Below are 26,343 nucleotides of genomic sequence, written 5' to 3' on the forward strand. Positions count from 1 at the left end.
ATAAAGCGCTTATTACACATTTGTAGCATGATTATTACACATTTATTAGTAAACAAAGCCTAATTTCTTGACTTTATCACCATTTTTTTTCCCAGACAATCCCTTTTTTTGCTCTCATGAACCGTCACGGTCTTTCACTTCCTGTATTTACCCGCCTCCTCCACCCTTCCCCCCCCCCGGCGTCCCAGCTGCTCCTCCACCCCCTCCACCTCCTCACCCTCCTTTCTTTTTTTTTTTTCCCCCCACCCTCTTATGTGTCCCGGCGAGACGTCACGGCCGGTGCGCGTACGCGTGCACGTAGAGGGACGGCTCGGGGCTCCGGGAAAGCAGTCGGGGGAGGGCGGCTGCACCGGCGTCCTCACCCCGCACAAGGAGCGCTCTGAGCGGGCTGGAAGCTGCAGCCTGACCCCCCCTGAGCCTGGAGCTCAGACACAACCAGCGGCTCACCTGACCGCGTCGCTTTTTTCCGTGCGTGTGTGTGAGAAGTGTGTGTGTGTGTGTGTGTGTGTTTTGCCATTACTTAATTGGCTTTTTTTTTTTTTTTTTTTGTGGAGGGGGGTTGTGGGTGGCTCTGCATCTCGGGTGTGTTCACCGAGAACAAAAGGTCTTCAGAAACACGGAGAGGAAACTCCTCCACGCACCTGCGAGGACTCCCTCCCTCCTTCCTTCCTTCCTTCCTTCCATCCTTCCTTCCATCCTTCCTTCCTTCCTTCCTTCCTTCCCTTCCTCCACTCCGTCCTCTCCTCGCACCAAAAGCGAGAAGAAGAAGTCGACCTGGAGGAGAAGAAGAAGAAGAGGAGGTGACTTTGAGGGACATCCATCTTCAGGGGTCCACCTGTGAGGATTTAACAAGAGCGGAGGAGGCGGAGGGGTGAGGAAGCATGGCGCACGCCGCCTCGCAGCTGAAGAAGAAGGCGGACGAGAACCTCAACGCCGAGGAGGACAAGGAGAAGGAGAAGAAGAAGGGGAGGAAGCGGTCGCGGGAAGTCAAGAAGAAGGTAGAGGCAGCTGAGATGATAGAGGAGGAGGGGGTTCATGTCCTCTTTTGTCGTGATGCAGCTCCACACACACACACACACACACACACACACACACACACACACACATATATGCATGCATGGGGGGGTCCCACTGGGAGTACTGGTGGTGATGGAGAGGGAGGAGAGAAAGACACTGGCAGGGAAGAAAAGAGAATTAGCTTTGGAGGACAGAGGGGTATTTTGGGTAGCAGTGTTGCTATTAATATGGAGAGTGTGTGTGTGTGTGTGTGTGTGTGTGTGTGTGTGTGTGTGTGTGTGTGTACCCGATGATAAGCAAGAAATTATGTAAAGCTTGGGTTAAAAGAAAAGAGAAAATGTATTCCCCAAATTCATTTGTTATTAGTGTGTGTGTGTGTGTGTGTGTGTGTGTGTGCGTGTGTGTGTGTGTGTGTCCATCCTCTCAACTTTCCATGCTTGAAAACATTCTCTCATGGCATAATTTCATCCCATTGGTGACGTGTGTGTGTGTGTGTGTGTGTGCGCGCGCGCATGCTTTTTTTGCACAGTGTGCAAAAGGTGTGTGGGTGTGTATGTCTGTCTGTCTGTCTATGCGTGTGTGCAGGTGTGTGTGTGTGTGCGCATCCACTCCTTTTCTGCACAGTGTGCAATAGGTGTGTGTCTGTCTCTCTGTCTGCGTGTGTGTGTTTGTGTGTGTGTGTGTGGAGGCTGCTTGCCGGAACCGCGTCACACAGTCACACCCTGCGGTTGGGTGTGTGTTGCGTTGACGTGAGTTGAGTGTTACTGGTATGTGTGTGTGTGTGTGTTTGTGTTGACACAGCACAAGGACATAGTTATGTCTTGATCACTGAAACACACGCACACACACACACACACACACACACACACACACACACACCCTTGCGCTGATCAATAGACCTGTCATGTGATCAATTATCGGGACGCGCTAAAATGCCGACGTGCAACTTTTCCGAAGCATCAGTTTGTCGAAGTGAGATTGTGCTGCTTTCACGTGCACGTCAGGGATGCTGGGCGTGTGTGTGTGTGCACGTGTGTGCACATGCATGTACGTGCACGTGTGTCTCCAGCCCGAGGCCATCATTAGCGCGAGGTTAGCCACCTGTCACTGGGAGTCAATGCAGGCGACCCCATTAGCTTCAAGGTCAAACTTGTAGTTTTTTTACTAAGTAACTTGTAGTTCTTGGTGGGAAAAAAAATAAATGAGAAATAAAATTCAATAAAGATGCAACAGTTGGAAATTTTTACCAAAAATGTAAACATTTTTTTCCCAAAAAAATCAATTTCTTAAAAGTCGCCGATAAACTCATCTTGAATCTCAGCAAAGAAGTTACACAAACTAATTATTAATATTGATTAAAAACATTATTTTATTGCCTCAGAAGTCAGCGAAGGCTCATGAATCCTGGCAAAACACAACTCAAAGAAAAACAACCACCATAAAACCCGGAGTTAAGAAAACATTCTCCTGCAAGCATGTAATAAGATGTTAGTGAGCGTGTAATAACACATTTCTCAGCCGTAATAACATGTTTATAAGCGCGTAACATGCTTGTAAGCGTGTAATAACATGTTTACAAGCAGAGAATGACAACGCGCCTCCTGCAAGAAGGAAAAACTGTTGCATCATAGAGAACGGAGGTGCGACCTTGGGAGACAAGATTTATCGGAGTTTTATTGATTAATGGCGTTATGGTGGTTAAGTGTGTGTGTGTGTGTGTGTGTGTGAGTGCATGTAGTGTACAGGAAGTGACCAAAACTGTGAAATAAACTAAAATAAAAAATAATGCTGAAATAAAAAGCAGTTTATTATGCACACAAAAAATAGAAATTGCATAAAAATAAGAATAATTAATAATATTGAGACATTACTTTGAAATGACTTTAAATTCTAATGAAAAAACAGTAAAATAAAAATTTAAAAATTAGAATAATTATTATATTATTACATTATATTTTAATATTAAACAATATTATTACAATTATAAATGAAAAATAATATAAAATTAATAAATTAAAGATGTTAACATTTACGGGGGAAAGCAGTGAGAAAGTAAAAGAATTTAAGGAAAAAAATCTGAAAAATTCCACAAGATCATTTTGCAAGATGCTTTTCTAGGTTTTTAAAAAAAAAATTTCAGCTGACGGAGAAGTCAGAACGTCATTTTCTTCAGGTCACATGACCCCACGCTTGCTTTTAATTTTGTTTATTTATTCTATTTTATTTTTGTATTTTTTTTTTTCAAAATCCAGATTTAAAACACAAAAAAAACATCAAACACGTTTAATTATGACTCTTAAATTCCGATAACTTTATTTTTTCGGCTTGATCTCCTTTCAGTTGTACGATCAGAAGCATATTGATTCAGTCGCATGTGTGTGTGTGTGTGTGTGTGTGTGTGTGTGTGTGTGTGTTGTGTGTCGGTCGTTTCGGGAAGCTGGAAAACAGAAACTGTGTATTAGATGCTCCGGTGAAAGCCAAGCTTCCAGAAGCTTCTGTGAAAAAGCCATTAGGGCTCCAAATAAACAAACACTATCAGGTTACTGAACACGCATATGTGTGTGTGTGTGTGTGTGTGTGTGTGTGTATGTGTGTGTGTGTGTGCTTCTCCCATTGCTGTCTCCATTTAAAGACGAAACACTTTATTTTTCCTTTCCGTTTGTCTTCCTGCAGATTTTCAGTGCATTTGATTGAGATTTGAGATTAAGTCCGGATTATTGCGGTGTTTTTCAGTTTTCCATAAACTCGGTGCGTCTCGGACAAATCTCGTGCAATTTTTTAAAAATGTTGTGGAAAAAATGTACCAAAGCAAAAGAAAAACAAAAAAACAACTTTTTTTTCAAATGATTTATTCAATAATTAATTTATTCGGTTAATAATTATCATTATTTTTCTTAGCTGTCATTCCATTTATTTTTGTTCATTTTTTTCTTCATTTCTTGTTCTATTTATTTATTGCTACTTAGTTTGTTTTATTTATATGTGCTACTTTATTTTAATTTTATTTTTTAATTATTAATTTAGTTTTTTAAATTGGTCTTATTCATTTATTCATCTATTCAGACAGTTATTTTATATTTTTTAATCATCATTACTGTTTTTTATTATTATTATTACCTCACTTGGCTGTCCTATTTATTTTTATTTATTCATTTTATCCATTTATTGTTACTTCTTTTTTTATTTCCCTTATATCATTTTATTTCATTCACTTATTTGTTTGTTTATTAATTTAATATCATTAATAGTAATGCAAATTGGGATGTTTTTATTCACAAATGTAATTTTAACAATAAAAATCAATATATTTTGAAATTCATTTTCATAACCTTCCTGCTTTTAATTCTGTTTAATTTATTCTATTTTTAAGGAATTTAAAGGAAATTCCCCTGTTTTTTGTGTCAAAAATAATGTTAAAAATCCTGATTTAAATCACAAAAAGACTCTTAAATGTTACATTTTTTTTTTTTTTTTAAATAAAATGAAAATAAAAGCAGGCAGAGCGCAGAGGAAGACAGTTAGGAGCAGGGAGGGGAGGCCGCCATGAATTATAGAAAGAATTCATCCCAGCGGGAGCAGAGGGATGGAGGGAAGCGAGGACGCAAGAAGTGCTGAGTTTGATGCAGTGAGGAGGTAAAAATACGCTATAAAGAAAATAAATGTATATTACACACACACACACACACACACACACACGTGCGTCTCGTGCATTTCCTCCTTTTAGCTGTTTGTTAGTCGTCTTTTTCGTCTGTAAACTTTAACAAGGCGGAGTCACCATTTTTTTATTTTTTTATTCAATTTTTAAACTTCTTGATTATTTAAACCAGCTTATTTTTTTAGAGCAGGAACCAGTTTTATGCATGAAAATTTTTCCCGGGTTTCAAATGATAAATACATTTGTCAGTTCATGGTATTTAATAATTGAAGAATTTTATAATTAATATCAAATTATGCATATTTTCTTTTCGTTTGCCTCCTGAAAAAACTTTTGTTTACAGTTGTTTTTTTTTTTGTTTTTTTTTTAAGGTAGCGGATGTGTGAAATGGCATAAAAAAAACCCAACTAATTTAAGAATATAATATTATATTATCATTTTTGATACTGTACTTGTTGCGCTGCTGTGACAAAAAGAATCGGGGATCAATAAAGCATAAAGTAAGTAATTTGTAGATTTTCTTTGCGGACGATCAGGCGTTGATTTAAACTATGATTTGTTATATTTAAAAAAAATAAAATAAAATACTGGGGATGGAAATTTTCTGCTGACCGAAGCGTCCGTCCGTCTGCTGGCGGCGGGCGGGGGGTGGAACCTCCAGCCGGGAGTCACGACAACAACTCTGTGTGTGTGTGTGTGTGTGCACGCGTGTGTGTGTGTGTGTGTGTGTGTGTGTTGCCTTCACTGCCTTGTAATCACAGCGTGCAGGAGACGTTTGAAGGTGAATAGACGGGTGGGGTCCCGTCCGTCCCGCTGAGGGCGCACGTCGCCGTGCACTTTTACTACACAGCCTCCACTCAGCCCGCTGTTTACTACTCAGTACTCGGGTTACTGCGCTCGCCGTGTACTTCAGTGCCAAGCGTACTGTGTATTTTCAGTACCAATCACCTGAAGTTACACCGCAGAGGTCGGTAGTTGTGTACAAATCTCACGACGTGCACTATCTGTGTTCACTCCACTTTACTAATATCATTAGCACTTCCTGATTCCACGCATTTACTGCATTTTATTCAAATAGAATAGAACAGAATAGAACTTAATTCATCCCGAAGGAAATTCAGTCAGGCCTCCCTCTTGCAGAAATTATTTATTATTTTAATTTTATTTTTTTCACTATTTTATTATTTAAATTTTTATTGTTTTATTTTTATTTTTTTTTAATTTTATTATTATTTTATCATTATTATTATTATTATTATACCATTACTGTGCATGGTACTATGCTCACCACAGCTAACTACCGTAATTTCCAGACTATATATTAGCCGCAGCGGCTAACCGCTATCTTGGGCTTCTCCTGCGCTCTAAAACCGTCAAAGTCGTTTTCTTCGGTGTCGGAGTTGAACGGAGTCAGAACTCCCCGGTCATTTCATCGGTCCGATGTGACGAGGATAAATGTTTTAGCGGCGTTAAGCTTGTTAGCACCCCCCCCAAAATAATCCATATATTAGCCGCATTGTTGTTTACACAAAAAAAGTCACGGCTTATCGACCAGAAATTACGGTACGAAATGTAATTTCTATGACTACTCCGTTTACCAGTTTACTACCGTTCACATCTGTCTACTCTGCTCATTATGGTTGACTGCATTTCCCTGCACTTTACCATATTCATCGCTCTATCAGGCGCAATTAAAATCCTTCAATTTTCTAAAAAAAAAATCCCATGTATGAATTCTTGTTGCGTTTACTGACCTCCGCCCGTCTTTATGATGTACACTGCGCTCAAACCTGTCAAAAACAGTACTCAGTCCGCTTACCTCCACCTCTTTTTGTAACACCAACATAATATTACTATATATTTGTGTGTATGCAGCTTATATGGCAGATTTTCTAGTGCTTTGTTTACGGCTATTAATTGCATCTCACTACTGCTCTCTATTATGTTCACTACTGCAGTTTAGTTCTGTATTTTGCGGACCGTAAGGTATATATTACGGTATATAACGTAAGGTATATAAAGCCAAACTTGCCATCATCTACTGTGTGACAGATGCCATTTTTGGGGGTCCTCATACACACAAATGTACATTAATATTCTGTTGGTATCACAAAAAGAGGCGCAGGTTAGCGTACTACGCGCTGTTCTCTGATTGGTTGTCGACGATAGCGGACACTTGAAGTTAGTGTGAGGCTTGAACAACATTTTTTTTAGCTGATTTTTGAAAAAATATAAGGATTTTAATCGCACCTTATAAAGCGAAAAACACTGTAATGTGTTTGCTACTGTTACAACAGTTTAATGTAGTTCAACTTGCTTTTCACCAGAGTTTACGCCAAGCTACTTTCCTGCAAGTCGCCATTCCACCGCTCTTTTCCACACTTGTAGTGAGGTCAGGTGTGAGATAAGGGACACCCAGGTGTGTGTGTGTGTGTGTGTGTGTCGAGATGGTGACGACGGAGGATGGGACGGTGTGTGTGTGCTCAGGGATCTGAGCGCGAGGTTAGCGCCGGCAGGAAATAAGATGCTGACGATGTTTGGCGAATCTTTAGAGCGCCATTGATTTACGGGGAAGCTCCGTAATTGCTTTCGGACCGGCGGCGCCCCACGCAGACGTTCCTGCTGATCCCAGAACCCACAGCGGCCAACAAACGCCTCTGGCAGGCTAGCAGTATCAGCCTGAGCTGTCAAAATGTCAGACAAGCAGTTTTCCCGGTTGTTTATAACCATGTTATTACACTGTAATAGGCCTCGTAGATACTGTCAATGTGTTTCTGCATGTAGTGTGTGTGTGTGTGTGTGTGTGTGTGTGTTGACGCGGAGCAGTGCCTCGCTGCAGTGATAGCGTTGTGGTCTTTCGGAGCGGATGTTAATTTATTCATAGCGGCTGCTGTTCCTTCTGTCAAGAGGAGATTAACCAATCGGAGGAGGCGCAGCCCCCTCCATCTTTGTTTGTTTGTTTTGGATGTTAGCGATGTGTGTTTTGTTTTTTTAAAAGATGTGGTTCGCTGTCGTGCTGCACTCACACACACACACACACACACACACACACACACACACATACAGTAACGTCATCTGCTGACATCCCGCTTGAGGGGAAAGCTGCAGCCAATCACGAGGAGCCGTTAACAACCATCTAAAATGACTTATGGAAAGAAAAAACATTATTATTATTAGAATTTAGAAAAAAAAAAAAACACTTCCTGGAAGAGTCTGATGGTGCTTTAAAAAAAATTTAAAAATTGACCAAATGGCTGTCAGGATAAAGGGTGGATTATAATATGCTGTCAATTTGAAAAAAATAAAGATAAAAATGAAGGAAAGAGCGGAGAAGAGCTGCAGTGTTTTTATCCGCCTCCATCTTTACCTCATGTGCTGTGAGGGTACTAGGACTGCAGTAGCCAGGCGACCAATCAGATCGCAGCACTCAGCAGCCAGTCAGAGGCAGGACAACACACACACACACACACACACACACACATATGCAGCTTTTTTTATTTCATTCTCTCCCCATTCTTTCCCTTTTGCTTAGATCATGCATAATCAATTAATTTCCCCGCTGCCGACGAACTACAAATTACCTGTGAAAGAACTACAAATGGCCAAAAACTTAATGAGGTAAAGAAAAAAACAATGTAATCGTCAGATTTTAAAGTTTAGAAAGCCTGTCCTGAAGTGACTCTGCAGAAAATCCGAACACTAAGTCTAAAATACTTAAAAAAAAATATATACATGATATATAATATATTTAGTATATTATATATATTTAATAATTATAATAATAATTTATGTTTAGAATATTCTAGTACTATACGATATAAAATATGGGTGAGTATGCGGGTAACGCTCAATGTTTGGTGCACCGGCGCGTCATTGTGAATTATGGAGCTTCGGTTGCCATAGCAACCCCCCGCTGCCACCCCATAAAAACCCCTCCCGTTACAGATGTCATAGAACACTTGAAGGCGCATCGTTGAGCCGCCGTGTCAGTTTGAGACGGGGGGATGTTTTTGCAATCTGACGCGAGACGTATTGTCACACAAGCACATATATACAGAATACATAGGATGATGTGCAAATATTTTCAATACTTTTTTATTTAGTAATATTTGAAAGCAGACATATCTACGCTATGATGTGTTCTGTGATTTATTTGTATCTAAAAAAAACAACAACAAAAAAAAACGCTAAATGTCAGTGCTTTTTTTAATTAAAAAATTATTATCGTTTAAAAAATATTCTATTTATTTATTTGTTATTTATTATTTAAAAAATGACAATAAAGAAAAATCATCATTAATAGCAGGAAATGTCAAAAATAAAATCTGAAATAAATAAATAAAAGTTAGAGAGTAATATTCAGCTGAATATAATTTAAAATAATATGACTATAATTCAGTATAATATAATGATAATAATTGTAAGCAATATAATATAATATGATATAATATTCAATATAAATTGAATATAATTGAATATAATAGAATTCAGCTGAAAATTTACAATGAAGAAAAATCATCATTAATAGCAGGAAATGTCAAAAATAAAATCTGAAATAAATAATTAAAAGTTAGAGTAAAATGTTAATGCAGCTGAACCAGCTGAATCAACCACATTAGTTAGAGAAAATGAAATTAATCTACACACTGAGTCTTGATAATCACAGATAAAACAATAATTATACGTCTGATAATATTGATAAGTGAGTAGAGCTTCAATTCAGTTAAAAACAGCAATGTATTGGCAAGTAAGTCCCTTTTGAATTACGGATAAATTACATAAAATTGGCAAATTAAAAAAAAAAAAAAAAAAAAAGTTTACAGGGTAAACAAACATGGCAGACAAACGTCTGGTTATCGCTGTTGCTAGCGCTGTCAGCTAACTAGCCACCAACATCCAGGAAGGAGAAACCCTGTGGTGCCTTCAATTGCAATTCTGAGATGGAGAGGAAGGAAAACATGGTATTGTAGTATATCACACAGTACCATGTTGTACTGCACCTCAAAGTACAACATCATTTCATACCAGGTAGTATCTGAATCGTAGCATGCATGTACTGTCTTTCCCTAGTGTACTATGCTGCACCATATCATATTGTACCATACAGTGTATTATCGTACCTTATTGTACCTTTTCATACTATGTTGTTCCATACCATGTACTGCCTTACATTAGCACCCTCTACTAGACTATCTGGCCTTGTAGTACCAAAGTCTACTTCACCATGTATTGTATTGAACCTTATTGCCTTGCTGTACTGCCCCTTAAAGTACCATATCATTCCATACCACAAAGCATACATGTACTGTCTCACCTTTATGTAGTATATTGTACCATACCATGCACCATCTTACCTTATCATACAATAGTGTACCATACAGTGTACTACCTTTCCTTAGCACCCTCTACTAGACCAAATACTATTTTGCCTTGTAGTACCAAATCCTACTTTGCCATATATTGTACTGAACCTTATTGCCTTGCTGTACTGCCCCTTAAAGTACCATATCGTTCCATACCACGAACCATACATGTACTGTCTCACCTTTATGTAGTATATTGTACCATACCATGCACTATCTTACCTTATCATACAATAGTGTACCATACCGTGTACTACCTTTCCTTTGCACCCTCTACTAGACCAAATACTATTTTGCCTTGTAGTACCAAATTCTTCTTTACCATATATTGTATTGAACCTTATTGCCTTATTGTACCGCACCTTAAAGTAACATATTTTACCGTTCCATGAAGTATCTTACCTTGTAGTGCTACATGCCATATTATCTTGCCTTCCCATTATATCAAAACTTACTACCTTATTGTACTCCACCTTATCATTATACATGTGGTACCTGATCATATTGTATTGTACTGTAACTTATAGTACCGCAGCTCACCCTGCATTCATTATCTACCAAATAGTACTGCAGTATATCGTATCGTATCATACCGTACTACACCACATCTTATCATACCATGTCTAATCTTACTGTGGGTTGTGATAGTGTACTGTACCTCGCAGTTCATTTTGCAGTACAGCAACATCATGATACCATGTCAATCGAAATAATAATATGGTATTGTTGTATATTCGATCCTGTCATAGCACCTGGTCCCCCACCCAAGGGAGTACCAACACCTGAGCAGGTACTTCTGTTATTGAGTAACAACAGGTTTAATACATGATCCCAATGCAGTCCTGCACAAGATGTTGACTCAAGAATTAAAAGTAATGGGAAACATCAGCTTTAGGTGATACTCAGAAGGAGTCCTTCTAATCCGTCTGCATCATGGTAACAGCTAATCAGATTACCGCCGTTACCTTGTTGTCCCAAGGAGAAGTACTCGTGTACAAGTGCTCTAAATATGGACGTGATGCGTAGATTAAATGCTAGGCGCTAGCACGGGAGTCCGAGCCCTTTAACTTGATTACCGACCATTCAATGACATCACCCGTTCCAGACCAGGCGCCGACCCAACCGTTAAGTTTTTATCAGCTAATCGGCTAATCCCCCTGCGAGGGTCCGGCCTCCCCTGCCAGCAGGTCGCCGTGACGCGAGCTATCCCACCGACCGACCGACCGTAGAACGTTTCCAGAAGCCGCGCGGCCCCTGAAATACCCAGCGACTTTATTTTTGTTTTGTTTTAAATCCGGCTAATCTGCCCGCTGGGCTCTAGGCCACGGCGCCGCGTTTACGCGCTTGACTTAGCTAGCGGCTTTCGCAGAGGTGGCGCCGGCGCAGGGCCTCCTCCCGCGCACCATGGCTCGGCGTTGGCGCGCCCACGGACGTGTTTTCGCGCGTGGAGGTCAGTCTGAAATCCCCGTTGAGCAACTTCTGGCGCCGGAGGCTCCCTTGTTTAGCGTCACGCCAGTAGCCCGTGCCTCCGGGGGCAAGAGATGGTGGATGAAGATATGGTGAGTCAAAGAAAACAACTAAAACAAGCAGATTATTTTGCCAGACGGATGATTTTTATCGCCGCATGCGGGTGCTCGCAGAGATCAATCACCTGATCGGTATCAGGATGCTGATTTTGATCAATTTCATTTATCATTCCGTTTGACAGGTGGGAGATATATTGAACTTTGCTTATATAAATTCAATACTTTATTTTATTTTATTTTATTCAATTTAGTTGTATTTTATTCAATTTTAGTCTTTTTTTTTTTCTAATTTTGTTTTATTTCTAGTTTGACTTCCTGTCCAAATGGCGTCTACATCCTCCTTCTGCTAATTTATTAAATCTTCATCCTCTCTGTAGCAAACTGAGTAACTTTTAATCAGTTAGCTCTAGACACACACACACACACACACACACACACACATATACACTCCAAGCAGTGCGTTGGCCTCCGATCCCGTATTGCTCCAGTGAGAGTTTGTTCGAGATTAACACCGGAACTCTTATGCACCTCCTCCCCGCACACACACACACACACACACACACACACACACACACACACACACACACACACACACACACACACCCTCTCTGCACTGGACTTTCTCACTGCAAGCCAGGTATTTTTAGCTGTGACATAATGCCCCTATCTACCTCTCTCTCTCTCTCCCTCACACACACACACACACACACACACACACACACACACACTGAGGCTCCCACCCTCCCTCTATCTCCCTTGCCCCCCCGCCCCCTCCCCTAGCGACCAGTGCTACAGTGCTAGCCGCTGCCACAGTAATTGAGTGCTCAGGTTTCACACTTTGCAGGCTGAGCAACATGGCCGTGGAGGAGGCAGCAGACTCTCTGGCTGTAAGTGTCTTACTCTCCCCGCTGATCCTGAACACAGTGTGTGTGTTTCTGTGTGTGTGTGTGTGTGTGTGTGTGGCGGGGGGTGATAGTTTGTTGAATGTCATGTTCGAGTGCTGCCTGGGTTTTCGGAGATGTTGCTGGATGAGTCCGGCTGGGGGGTCGTTGATGGGACACATCTGCTGTCGTTTCCAGTCCTGACTCTGTGTGTGTGTGTGTGTGTGTGTGTGTGTGTGTGTGTGTGTGTGTGTGTGTGTGTGAACATGTTTTACCCCGGGTAAACATGCGGTGGGTTCGGTGGCGTGTCGCGGAGGGATGTGAAGGAAACACCTGACCTTGGAGGTTGACGCGAGCCCCGTCCTCCTCGAGGACGACGGCATCAGGAAAACAATCAACAAATACGAGCGATCAGAAATGATGCAGGCGTTCACCAAAAAACACGCCAGGACGTTGACGTTATATTCCTGAGCTCAAATCCGGACGTCACCAGGTCACACACACCGACCTCAAAGTCGCAGTGCCGGTGATCAATATCCGTATCGTCAGCCGATACCCGATCGGCCCGTGTTTTGGTTTTGGCACGACGCTGGAGACCATCATTTAGCCTGTTCTGTATCCTTAGCCACGCTAGTCGTGCGTCAAGGTGCGGCCAATCAGATTGGATATTGGTATCGGGATTAGTCCGATATCGCCGTCATTGGTTGACAAGATGTGACACGGATCTATATTCCAGATAGTTTTTTTTTTCTCTCTTTTTTTTTTTTAGCGTTAGCAGGTAGCACGAATTCTAGGGTGAATGCTACCAGGAGGTCAGGATTTGTGAAGTCCGAACATTTAACCACAACGCCGATTTGCGTTATTTTCCTGAAGACCTCCCGATTGGTCAAATCCCCGGCGAAACAATTTTCACCACAACGCTTTAACGCCAAAACCAAGATGGCGGCGCACCATTAAACCTAGCGCCATGTCGGATGAGTCGCAGGTACTCTTGGCCGTTTTCCGGGAGCGAAGCCCCGATGTTGTCATGCGGGACCCGAACCGGGAAGCCGGTTCGAGTTCGGGTCCCGCATGTTTACACAGCCTTTAGCTTTTAGCAGTTAGCGGTTAGCACTTAGCACCTCCTCCAATTGCTGTTGACCTGCTGCCTGGATACTACACATTAGCTTATATCAGGATGTATTTGTTGTAATTTGGTCATGACGACCAGCAGGGGGCACGTCTCTTGTGTGTGTGTGTGTGTGTGTGTGTGTGTGTGTGTGTGTGTGTGCACGTGTACGCGTGTACGCAAGGGGGCGGCGTTGAAAGAGTGTGGCTGCAGCATTCTTTGCATATCTCCGGTGGATAAATAAAGATGCTGTAAGTTAGCAGTGTGACCCTCACGTGCACACACACACACACACACACACAGTGACACGAATGCACACACACACACACACACACACACGCAGTCTCTCCTTACGGAGACATCAGTTGGTGCGCACTTCGCCTGGTCACGTGGCAACAAGTGCATTGTAAATCTCAAGGTCCAAAAAAAAAGTCACAAACAGACACACAAACAAAGTAAGAAAACACACAAACAAAGTAAGAAAACACACAAACAAACAGAAACTTGGTGAAAATACCTTAGCTTGTGTTCACCGCAGGCCCGTCAGCATCCAGCGCCTTGATTTTTCATTTGTACCGTCATAGAAGAGTTTTTTTCAGTATAAGGCATGGTGATACTTTCACTTTATTTTCAAAGTTTTAATTCAACACGCAACCATTCAGCCTCTCATTCACACGCCTGCAATTCTGGGTTTCCAACGAAGTTCCTGCATGTTTTTGTTCTGTGGGAGAAACCTGAAGGAACCCCGCGTATCATGCCACCCTTTATTTACATTAATAACCGTTATATTTTGCATTCCCTCCGATGATATGAAGCGATTTTCCAACTGGGACAGCAATAAAATAAATAATAATTATAAATAAATTTAAAAAAAGCAAACAAGCAAGGTTTTGTTTGTTTTTCCAACCGTGTCAGGATGTATGAAGTTATACACCATAATCTTATACATATAACAAAAAACAAACATGGCTTTTTGGTCATCTAATTATATTTTGTCAAAATAAATAAATGTTTTCTGATTTTTAATTTCATTTTCTGTTAGCTCTCAGCATATACATATGTATATAAAATAAGTGCATAATTCTTCTTCTTCTTTCGGCTTTTCCCGTCAGGTGTCGCCACAGCGAGTCAACTTTCTCCATCTAACCCTATTCTCTGTATCTTCCTCTCTCACTCCAGCTACCTTCATATCCTCTCTCACTACGTCCATAAATCTTCTCTTTGGTCTTCCTCGAGACCTCCTGCCTGGCAGCTCCAATTCCAGCATCCGTCTACCAATATATTCTCTATCTCTTCTCTGTACATGACCGAACCATCTCAGTCTGGCTTCTCTGACCTTCTCTCCAAAACATCTAACATGTGCTGTTCCTCTGATAGACTCATTCCTGATCCTATCCATCCTGGTCACTCCCAAAGAGAACCTCAACATCTTCATCTCTGCAACCTCTAGTTCTGCCTGCTGTCTTTTGGTCATTGGAACAGTTTCTAATCCAAACATCATCGCTGGTCTCACCACTGTCTTGTACACCTTTCCTTTTATTCTGGCCGATAGTCTTCTATCTCTTGGTACCCCTGACACTTTTCTCCACCCATTCCAACCTGCTTGGACCCGTCTCTTCACCTCTTTTCCGCACTCTCCATTGCTCTGGACTGTTGACCCTAAGTACCTGAAATCCTCCAGCTTCTTGATCTCCACTCCCTGTAGCCTCACCGTTCCACCCGAGTTCCTCTCATTCACACACATATATTCTGTCTTGCTGCGACTAACTTTCATTCCTCTCCTTTCCAGAGCATACCTCCACCTCTCTAGATTTTCCTCTACCTGTTGTCTGCTCTCACTACAGATCACAATGTCATCCGCAAACATCATGGTCCATGGGGATTCCTGTCTAACCTCATCTGTCAGCCTATCCATCACCATTGCGAACAAGAAGGGGCTCAGAGCTGATCCCTGATGGAGTCCCACCTCCACCTTGAACTTCTCTGTTACCCCTACAGCACACCGTACCAGTGTCTCACAGCTAGCATACATGTCCTGCACCAGTCTAACATACTTCTCTGCCACTCCAGACTTCCTCATACAATACCAGAGCTCCTCTCTTGGCACCCTGTCATATGCTTTTTCTAGGTCTACAAAAACGCAATGTAACTCCCTCTGGCCTTCTCTGTACTTTTCTATTAGCATTCTCAACGCAAATACTGCATCTGTAGTACTCTTCCTAGGCATGAAGCCATACTGCTGTTCACAGATGCTGACCTCTGCTCTCAGTCTAGTTTCCACTACTCTTTCCCATAACTTCATTGTAGGGCTCATCAACTTTATCCCTCTGTAGTTGCCACAATTCTGCACATCCCCTTTATTCTTAAAAATAGGCACCATCACACTTTGTCTCCATTCTTCAGGCATCTTCTCACTCTCTAAGATCCTGTTGAATAATCTAGTCAGGAAATCTACCGCTGCCTCTCCTAGGCACTTCCACACCGCCACAGGTATATCATCAGGACCAACTGCTTTTCCACTCTTCATCCTCTTCAATGCCTTCCTCACTTCACTTTTACTAATTTTTGCTACTTTGTGGTCTACAATAATCACCTCTTCTACCCTTGCCTCTCTTTCATTTTCCACATTCATCAGCTCTTCAAAGTACTCTTTCCACCTTCCCATCACTCTTCTAGCATCTGTCAATACATTTCCCTCTCTGTCCTTTATCACCCGGACCTGTTGTACATCCTTTCCATCTTTATCTCTCTGTTTCGCCAACCTGTATAGATCATTCTCACCCTCCTTACTATCCAACCGAGCATACAAGTCATCATAAGCCCTTTGTTTTGTCTTTGCTACCTCTATCTTTACCTTTCGCCGCACCTCCCTGAACTCCTGTCTGTTCTCTTCAGTCCTCTCAGTATCCCACTTCTTTTTCGCTAAGCGCTTTCTCTGTATACACTCCTGCACTTCCTCATTCCACCACCAAGTCTCCTTATCTACTTTCCTTCCAGATGACACACCAAGTACTCTCCTACCTGTCTCCCTGATAACACTAGCTGTAGTTGTCCAGTCATCTGGGAGCTCACCCTGACCACCCTGACCCTTTCTCAACTCCTCCCTGAAAACCATACAACACTCCTCCCTTTTCAGCTTCCACCATTTTGTCCTCTGCTCTGCCTTTGTCCTCTTCATCTTCCTTGTCACCAGAGTCATCCTACAAACCACCATCCTATGCTGTCTGGCTACACTCTCACCTACAACTACTTTGCAGTCACTGATCTCTTTCAAGTTACCTCGTCTATACAAGATGTAGTCTACCTGCGTGCTCCTACCTCCGCTCTTATAAGTTACCCTATGTTCCTGTTTTTTCTGGAAAAAGGTGTTCACTACAGCCATTTCCATCCTTTTTGCAAAATCTACCACCATCTGTCCCTCGGCATTCCTATCCTGGATACCAAATCTGCCCATCACTTCTTCATCCCCTCTATTGCCTTCACCGACATGTCCATTGAAGTCTGCACCAATGACCACTCTCTCATTTCTGGGAATATTCTGCATCACTTCATCTAACTCATTCCAGAACTTCTCCTTCTCTTCAGATTCACATCCCACCTGCGGGGCTTAGCCACTAACAACATTGAGCATCACACCTTCGATTTCCAGTTTCAGACTCATAAGTCTATCTGACATTCTTTTCACCTCTAGGACGTTCCTAACAAACTCCTCCTTCAAGATAACTCCAACTCCATTTCTCTTCTTGTCAGTACCATAATAGTACAACTTAAAGCTGCTCCTAAGCTTCTAGCCTTACTACCTTTCCACCTGGTCTCCTGGACACACAGTATATCCACCTTCCTTCTCTGCATCATGTCCACCAACTCTCTACCTTTTCCTGTCATAGTCCCAACATTCAAAGTTCCTACTCTCAGTCCCAGACTCTTTCCTTTCCTCCTCTCTCTCTGCTTCCGAACACGCACTCCTCCTCTTCTTCTTGTTCTTGTTCTTCCACCCACAGTAGCCCAATTTCCATTAGTACCCTGTAGGTCATCAGTACCAATGGCGGTCGTTGTTAACCCGGTCCGCGACCGATCCGGTATGGTATAGTTTTGGTTGACTCGCATATTTGGTTTTGGCAAAAGTTTTACGCCGGATGCCCTTCCTGACGCAACCCTCTGCATTTATCCGGGCTTGGGACCGGCACAGGGAGGCACTGCTCCGTGTCCACCCAAGGCAGGCCTGGAGAGACATGGGCCAGTGCCGCCCTGAGGCATAAAATAAGTGCATAATAATGAAATATATAAGGGCATAAAAAATCAAGAAAACCCATTCCAATTAGCTAGGAAGCTAGGAAAATTTTAACACATAGCTATTTCTATTACTAGTCATTTTTAATTATTAATTGAAAAAGTAAACAAAATATTCAAATCGCGACCAAAGTCTTTGCCCATTTATTAATATCAAATATTGTTCCACTCGTCTTTTGACGTGTGTGTGTGTGTGTGTGTGTGTGTGTGTGTGTGCATCAGCGAGTGTATGCTGACGCTGACATCTGGCTGTGTTTGTGTATGTGCGATGCTGAACCGAGATAAGGTCCATTCACCGAGAGGGAAATGAGCTCAGCGTTCAGCGTGAGCCAATAATCTTTCCACAATAACACACGCCGCGGTGCGCTGAGCACACACACACACACACACACACACATAGATACACACTAAAAAACAAGCCCTCAAACTGCAAAACATCTAAAAAGCCAGTCACTGTCTAAATGTGTGGGCTTTTTAGGGCGGTCATGGACGAATGTTCACTTCGGCGGACGATTCACAGCAGACGGATTTGAGCTAATTGAAAAAAACCTCTGGCGTGATTGTCGGCGTTCTCGTGACAGCCATGTTTACGTGGCACCAATGTTGGTGGGGGGTTTCAGCAGGCGTCAAAATATCAACAAAGAATGGCATTGCGGTCTGAGTCTGATCCGAGAGTTAAGAGGCCGAATCCTCGACCCTACGACTCATCCCATGTTTATGACGTGTGATTTTAACGCTTTTCAAATGACTGGCTGCCAAACAGGAAGTTGGGGCGGAGCAGAGTACAAACCTATCAACTTCATTATGAGCAGTGTCCTAACTGATTCGTTCAAGTATGCTGATTCGTTGTATTTGAACTATTCGGTCATGAAGTTTACTTTTACATTTTATGTGTGATTTTTTTTCAAACCTAAGTGAAAAGGGTCAGTGAGTAAGTTACTTCGTTAACCTTTGAGCCATCTCATGAAAAATGGCTTGAAAATAGCAGAGGTATCACCTCCCTTTCAGGAAACCCTGGCAGTATCTCTGACTACTTTGCAAAGTTTTCCGAGGATCAGGTCTGAATGAATGAATGGATGGATGAACAAACAAACGAATCAGCAACTGTCAACAAGTCCAATTCCAGCAATCAGAACGGCCAACGGACAAACCGCTATCCAACTATTGCAATGTATGAAAACATACGTGCTGCGTTGAGGGGATAAAAGCGGTCCTTGAACGCATCATTGAATCGCATTGTGTCGACTCACGGTGGAGTGGTTTAGCATGACGAAGCTTGAGTTTATTACATGTGATTTAAGGTGAACTAGCACACACACACACACACACTATAAATCTCGTCTTTACTCCCAACGCTGGCTTGTCACAACCAAGTTTCACCCAAATATCAGCATCAACTGTCATTGGTGGTCCCTTAGGTTTTTTTTAGGGGGGAAGCTGGAACCCACCCACACACACACACACACACACACACACACACACACACAGAGGGGATTCTTCTGTGTGTGTCCCAGTTCTCTCCCGAACCGGCCTGCGGCCCATTCAGCGGGAAGCGAAAGTACTTTCCAGTGTGTTCTGTGAGAAACAGCCCTCGGCAGCGTCAGATACAGTAAATCCTGCGTTTGTGGGCGTGGGCCTGCCGCCTCTCCGCCATGTTTACTCTCTCGCTCGCGGGATGTGGATTTGAAGGCGGTCCGCTGCCCTCACACTGCGTTCGTTCCAAACGTTATTGCGGCGCCCTTGCAGAATGTCGGTTCTTAAAACGAAAACTCCTCCCCCCCCTAAAAAAAAAAATGTTTTCTGTGATACCTACAGGTCCCCGGGGATCTTCTCCACATATCTTTCTTTGCAGGGGTGCTTCAACAGGCCGGCTCAAGGCCTCTGGGGTATTTTGATAAGAATTAGGCTCTGGCATGTGTAAACAAAGGGGTTTTGAAGGTTTAGCTGTTAGCATGATAGCGCAGACGCACTTAGAACTTACGGAAGGGCATTGTCAGGGTAGTTAGCGTAGCGAGACGAGAAACTCACCGCATTGACGTCTTGTCCTGTGTCAAGACGAAGCACTTAGAGGGTTTAGCTATTAGCATAATAGGGACGTCCACTTAGAACTTACTGCAGGACGTCATCAGCGAGTTAGTGAAGCAAGACAACAAACTCACCACGTTGAGAAGCTTCAGCTGTTAGCATGATAGCATACAGGTTTCGCAAACTCACTGCCGGCTGTCATCAGGCTAGTTAATTTAGTAAGACAACAAAGTCATCGTGTTAACCTCTTGCTGTGTCATACGAAAGATTTAGAAAGTTAAGCAATTAACATGATAGCATATAGGTTCTGCAAGCTTAATGTGGGATGTCATCAGGCTAGTTAGCTTAGCGAGATGACAAACTCATTCTGTTGTTGTCTTGTCCTGTGTCAAGACGAAGCATTTAGAGGGTTTAGCTATTAGCATAATAGCGCACATCCACTTAGAACTTACTGCAGGACGTCATCAGCTAGTTAGTGAAGCGAGACAACAAACTCACCATGTTGATGTCTGGTTGTGTGCCAAGATGAAGCATCGAGAAGGTTCAGCTGTTAGCATGATAGCATACAGGTTCTGCAAACTTACTGCCGGCTGTCATCGGGCTAGTTAATTTAGTAAGACGTCAAAGTCACTGTGTTAACCTCTTGCTGTGTCATTATGAAGCATTTAGAGAGTTAAGCAATGAGCATGATAGCATATAGGTTCCGCAAACTTAGTGTGTGATGTCATCGGGCTAGTTAGCTTAGCGAGATGACAAACTCATCCCATTGATGTCTTGTACTGTGTCAAGACGTTGCATTTTGAAGGTTTAGCCGTTAGCACGATACTGCAAAGGTACCGCAAACTTACTGCAGGATGTCATCAAGCTACTTAGCGTAGCATCACGCAAAGATGTCAAGATGAAGCACTCATAAGGTTTTGCTGTTAGCATGATAGCACAAAGGCACCTAAAATTTAGTGTACAACGTCATCGGGCTAGCAAGACAACAAACTCACCGCACTCCCATCTTACATCCGCAGACGGATGTAAACGCCTGTTACCTGCGAGCAGCTCGGGCCGGGAACTTGGAGAAGGCCTTGGACTACCTGAAGAACGGGGTGGACATCAACATCTGCAACCAGGTGCGTCTTTCAGACCCAAAAGAAGGGGACATTTGTGTTGCCATGGTGACCCCGAATTTAACCCTTTGACATGTTGTCTTTACTGCCCCGTGCACAGAATGGCCTGAACGCGCTCCATCTTGCTTCCAAGGAGGGCCACGTGGAGGTGGTGGCTGAGCTCGTCAAGCAGGGCGCCAATGTGGACGCGGCCACCAAGGTGAGCATCACATGCACGTACTCGTGAATGCACGAGTTTTGTCGCGTCAGCCCCTTCCCCCATGTGGCGCTTCTCAGGCGGCACGGAAAACAGAGATAAATAGTGGTGCGTTCGCTGACACGACTGATAAACTGAAACTTTGCCCCTCATGCTTGCCCTGCGCCACATAAATGTGTCATGGGCGTGTCATTGGCGCCCTGCCGCCGCCGCCCTCTGCTGAACCCTAATCTCCTGGTGGTCATAAATATGTCCATCAAAATGCCCTTGTCTCGAATGGCTCAGAGCAAGGCCTCCCTGAGACGGCTGCAAGGTTCACGTCTGCCTGTAGGGGGCGCCGACGAGACGTCGACGTCATAACTGGTGGTGTTGTGATCATTGAATCACAACAACTTGTGGTTTTATCTGCTGTAGTTTTAAGATCTGAGTTTAGGTTCAGGGTAATGGTCGCCATCTAAAGCTAAAGCCAATGCTAAAGCCAGAGTTAAACTCAAAGCCAAAGCTCAGGCTATAGCTAAGGCTAAAGTTAAAGCAACAGCTAAAGCCAAAGTTCAAAATAAAGCCAAAGCCAAAGCTCAAGCTAAAGCTATCGCTGAAGCTAAAGCTAAAGCCAAAGCTCAAGCTATGGCTGAAGTCAAAGCTAACGCCAAAGTTCAATCTTAAGGCAAAGCCCAAGCTAAAGCAGAACCTAGAGCTAAAGGCACAGCTAAAGCTAAAGGCAGAGCTAAAGCCAAAGGTAAAGCTAAAGGTACAGCTAAAGCGCCAATCTAAGGTGAAAGCTAAAGCTAAACCTTCTTGTTTGGAATGAGGGTCGTTGTGTATACAAAGGGGTAGTCTGTGTGTGCGCGCATGTGTGTGTGTGTGTGTGTGTGAGAGTGTGTAATGGTCGGGGGAGGGCTGCGTATGACAACCTAGCAACAGGTGCTGGCGGTGATGGCCGACAAGCACGCGACAGGTGCGCATAGTACTTAGTTCCCTTGAATTTTTATTTCGGTCCGTCACGTCTTGGGAGACGAAACCAGAAGATGAGTTCCAGCCTATAAATACCACGACAACATCCAGGAGCGGAAAAAAAGATAAACACCGCGTGCTAACATTAACCGTTAGCGTGGCTCGATTTAATTGGGATTCAATTGTGTACGTTTTTTCGATCGGCCGCTTCCTCCTGCTTCTTAGCCTAGCCTAGCATAACACATCCCCATCTTCCTGTCACAGAAAGGAAACACGGCGCTGCACATCGCCTCCCTGGCCGGGCAGACGGAGGTGGTGAAGGAGCTCGTCACCCACGGCGCCAACGTCAACGCACAATCGCAGGTACGCCACTCCTAAAATCCCACCTTGCATCCCCAAAGTACTAAAGCCACCACGCACGTGTGTGTGTGTGTGTGTGTGTGTGTGTGTGCTGCGTCAGCATCTCCGCATCGCCGCCTGACCCATATTCAACGGCGAGTGCACCCTCTACTCCGGTTGCCACGGCAACTGCGATGATGTCAACGCCTCAGCCTTGGCAGCATCTGCAGGGGAAAGGAGAGAGTGTGAGATGCTCGACGCCGGCATGGAACACACACCGTCTCGAGCCTGGTCTAGATCCTTCCGGACTAGTCCAAATATATTTTTTAGTATTTGTTTGTACTATAAAAATATATAAAGTACATGTAAACATACTGTATGTATGTACAGTATACATAGTGTGTGTTCATTCTCAGGTGTTGACATGCTAATGTGAGGACTTTGTGTTTGCTAAAAGGTTTGGAAGTTACACTTGAACACCTCATGAACGCAGGATTGTCTTTTGCTATTATGGGATGGACGCCGCCGGCACTTTAGCGTCATTTTAGCGCGGGTGGGTCAATCCGGGTGAATCGATCGGATACAAAACAGGTTTATTTTTCGATATATTCAGGGGGATTGAAGGTCGCAATGAGTAAGAGAAGAGGACGAAAGGCTAACACGCACACACACACACACACACACACACACACACTATCTCGGGTGTTATCGGGTGTGTGGTATGCGCCGAGGCGACGGGACGTCCTTGCGTGGATAACAACGTCCCCGCCGACTTTGAGTGCACGACGTATCCCATAATGCACACCTTTCGACGCCAAGGCCGTGTTTTGTTTTTGTTGCGAAAGTCGCTCAATAATCCCGGTTTCTAATCTGGATTACCTCCCCCTTCCTTCCAGAATGGCTTCACGCCGCTGTACATGGCGGCGCAGGAGAACCACCTGGACGTGGTGCAGTTCCTGCTGGACAACGGCTCCAGCCAGAGCATCGCTACCGAGGTAAACGCTCGCTTGCAAATCGTCAAAAAGAGATTCCTCTTCCTCGCCTTCGCCCCCTTCATCCCCTTCATCCCCCCGCCAGTCGGCTCTCCACCGCCCCCGCCGAACCCCCCCCCCCCCCTCGCCGCTCCTGCAGCGGGAGACGGGAGTGAATTATTCATGGCGGTGGAAATATATATGTGTATTTGAAGGATCCCTGCTCGCTCAATAATTCATATTTAGCCATTTTGTTGTGGAACAGGGTCGAAACGCTATATGATGATCTATCGTCGCTCTTTCATTGTATTTGTAATTTGTAGTATCTCGGATATGGTTGCGTCGTTTTCACGCGGAACGAGAGCTACAGAGGCCATGACGGTTAGCCGCCATCGCCGCCGCCGCCGCCGCCATCGCCCTATCTTAAGGGCGTCGGAGTGTGTTTTCCTGAATCTGTAATGAGGCGGACGAAGCGGCAGGGTGGAGCTGCGGGAATTTATTCCGGAGTGTGTCTGCGGGTGTGTCTTGCAGACAGATCTGATAATGTGTGTGTTTTTGTGTGTGTGTGTGGAGGGGGCTGCTTTGAAGTGCGGAATTTAGTATTTATCTGGGCGGTTGCCATGGAAACACACGCGCGTTTGCGTTGTTTTTCGGAGAACGTAGTTTCCTCGCTTATTAGCACATAGCACTTCCTGTTAGCATCGCTGAGTAGCTTCATCAGTTAGCGCTGCGGCCCCACAGTGTGTGTGTGTGTGTGTGTGTGTGTGTGTGTGTGTGGAGGGGGCTGCATTAAAGTGCTCCATACAGTTTTTAAATGGGTGGTCGCCATGGAAACACACCCACGTGTGCGTCTTTTTCGGAGAATGTAGTTTTACTTTTCGTCCCAACCGAAGGAGTGTGTGTCTACGCGCTCCTCGCTCATTAACCCATAGCACTTCCTGTTAGCATCGCCAAATAGCTTAATCAGTTAGCGCTGTCCCCTCACAGTGTGCGTCTGTGTGTGTGTGTGTGTGTGTGTGTGTGTGTGGAGATGACTGCGCCTATGTTTGGGTTTTTTTTGGAAAATGCGGTTCTACAGCACTTCTTGTTAGCATCACTGAGTAGCTTCATCAGTTAGCGCTGTCGCCTCACAGTGTGTATGTGTGTGTGTGTGTGTGTGTGTGTGTGTGTGTGTGGAGGGGGCTGCGTTAAAGTGCGCCATACAGTTTTTAAATGGGCGGTCACCGTGGAAACGCACTGGCGTTTGGGTTGTTTTCTGAGAACCCGGCTCTACTTTTCGTCCCGACCGGAGGAGTGTGTATTCACGCGTTCCTCCCTCATTAACCCATTGCACTTCCTGTTAGCATTGCCGAGTAGCTTGATCAGTTAGCACTGCTGACACACACAGTGTGTGTGTGTGTCTGTGTGTGGAGGGGGCTGCGTTAACCTGCACTATTCAGTTTTTAACTGGCCAGTCGTCGTGGAAATATACCCATGTTTGCGTTGTTTTTGGAAAATGCGGTTCTACAGCACATCCTGTTAGCATTGCCGGGTAGCTTCATCAGTTAGCGTGATTGGCAGCCGGTTTGTCCGGGTTTAGCCCCGCCCCTCACCTGGGATTGGCTCCAGATCCGGTGTGCAGGAGAATAAACGACAAATAAATCGGGTTCTCCAGCTCCCAGCGGTCCCGGAACCGCGTTCCCGAAACTGCTCCCGAGGGCTAAACCGAGCCCTCTGATTGGTCCCGGCGGTACGGACCGCCTCGGATGGCGACGGCTTAATCGACGTAGCGGCGGGTGGGTGACGGCGCCTCTCTGTGGCCCCCACAGGACGGCTTCACCCCGCTGGCGGTGGCGCTGCAGCAGGGCCACGAGCAGGTGGTGTCGCTCCTCCTGGAGAACGACACCAAGGGGAAGGTCCGCCTCCCGGCGCTGCACATCGCCGCCCGGAAGGACGACACCAAGGCCGCCGCCCTCCTGCTCCAGAGCGACCACAACGCCGACGTGGAGTCCAAGGTACGCCGCCCCGCCGCTGTCGGACAGGAAGTGACCCGGACGTCATTTCAACCCGCCTTTTTTCCAAAAAAAAAAAAAAGAACAAAAAACTTCTGTCACGTTTTATTCATTTTGTTTTTAATTCATTTATTCTTAATTGTTTACGAAAGGAGATGCAACAGGTAAAATGAGTAAAAATAAAGATCGACCGGTTCAAAGAGGAATGAGAGCCGCTCAAAAGCACCAAAAATTAGGTTTTAAAAAAAAAAAAAGAAAAAAATAACAAAAAAAATCCTCCAAATGCGCAGAAAATGTGATCAGAAAATTGCAAAATAAATTCGATCGACGTATAAAACCAAGACAGTCATGTTTATATAATTCACTATTAAAATCAAGCTAAGTTTAGTCATTACGGCTCCTTAATTTGCCTAAACGAAGGCAAAAAAATACGAATATGATTATTTCTGGTTCCAGCCTAGTGCAGCAGAGTAACACTCCTTCTTTATCCTATGACGAAGATGATGAGGAGGAGCCGGGAGGAACCTCGCTGAGCTCCGTTGGGCTGCTTTTATTTATTTTTGTCATTTCTTGTGGCCACATCGTCCCGTGCACGTCGTGCAGCTTGGAGCCGCCATGGTCTGTTGTTTACCTGTGGTGCACTAACCACCCCATTCTCTTCCTCCTCCTCCTCCTCTTCCTCCCTCTGTTTGTTCCTTTTTCTTACCCTCCCCCCCTTTTCTTTTTCTAGATGATGGTGAATAGAACAACAGAGGTATAGCTTCTTCTTTTTCTTCTTCTTCTTCTACTGCTTCCTCTCCTCCTTATTTTCCTTCTCCTTCTTCCTCCTCCTCTTCTTCGTCCTCTTTTCCTCATCGCCACCCCTGCAAAGCCTTCTGTTTGCTAGCATGAACGCCAATATGCTGGCATGAA

At 44.1% G+C, this 26,343-nt stretch overlaps 1 protein-coding gene across 1 annotated transcript in view; it reads left to right on the plus strand.

The window, feature by feature from the left end:
- Positions 1 to 517: 517 nt before the first annotated feature.
- Positions 518 to 26,343, plus strand: part of LOC147215404 (ankyrin-3-like) — an 82,781-nt gene continuing 56,955 nt past the window's right edge. Inside the window, exons 1-7 of the mRNA XM_086140128.1 lie at positions 518 to 998; positions 20,885 to 20,986; positions 21,084 to 21,182; positions 22,395 to 22,493; positions 23,366 to 23,464; positions 25,249 to 25,434; positions 26,162 to 26,185. Coding sequence (XP_085996254.1) covers positions 882 to 998; positions 20,885 to 20,986; positions 21,084 to 21,182; positions 22,395 to 22,493; positions 23,366 to 23,464; positions 25,249 to 25,434; positions 26,162 to 26,185 — 726 coding nt within the window. The 5' untranslated portion in view covers positions 518 to 881. The remainder of the gene's footprint in view (positions 999 to 20,884; positions 20,987 to 21,083; positions 21,183 to 22,394; positions 22,494 to 23,365; positions 23,465 to 25,248; positions 25,435 to 26,161; positions 26,186 to 26,343) is intronic.

This window comes from Fistularia commersonii, chromosome 32 (assembly GCF_037954325.1).
Source record: "Fistularia commersonii isolate RoL2024-O1a breed Wild chromosome 32, RoL_Fcom_v1.0, whole genome shotgun sequence".
In the NCBI taxonomy this organism is placed as follows: Eukaryota; Metazoa; Chordata; class Actinopteri; order Syngnathiformes; family Fistulariidae; genus Fistularia; species Fistularia commersonii.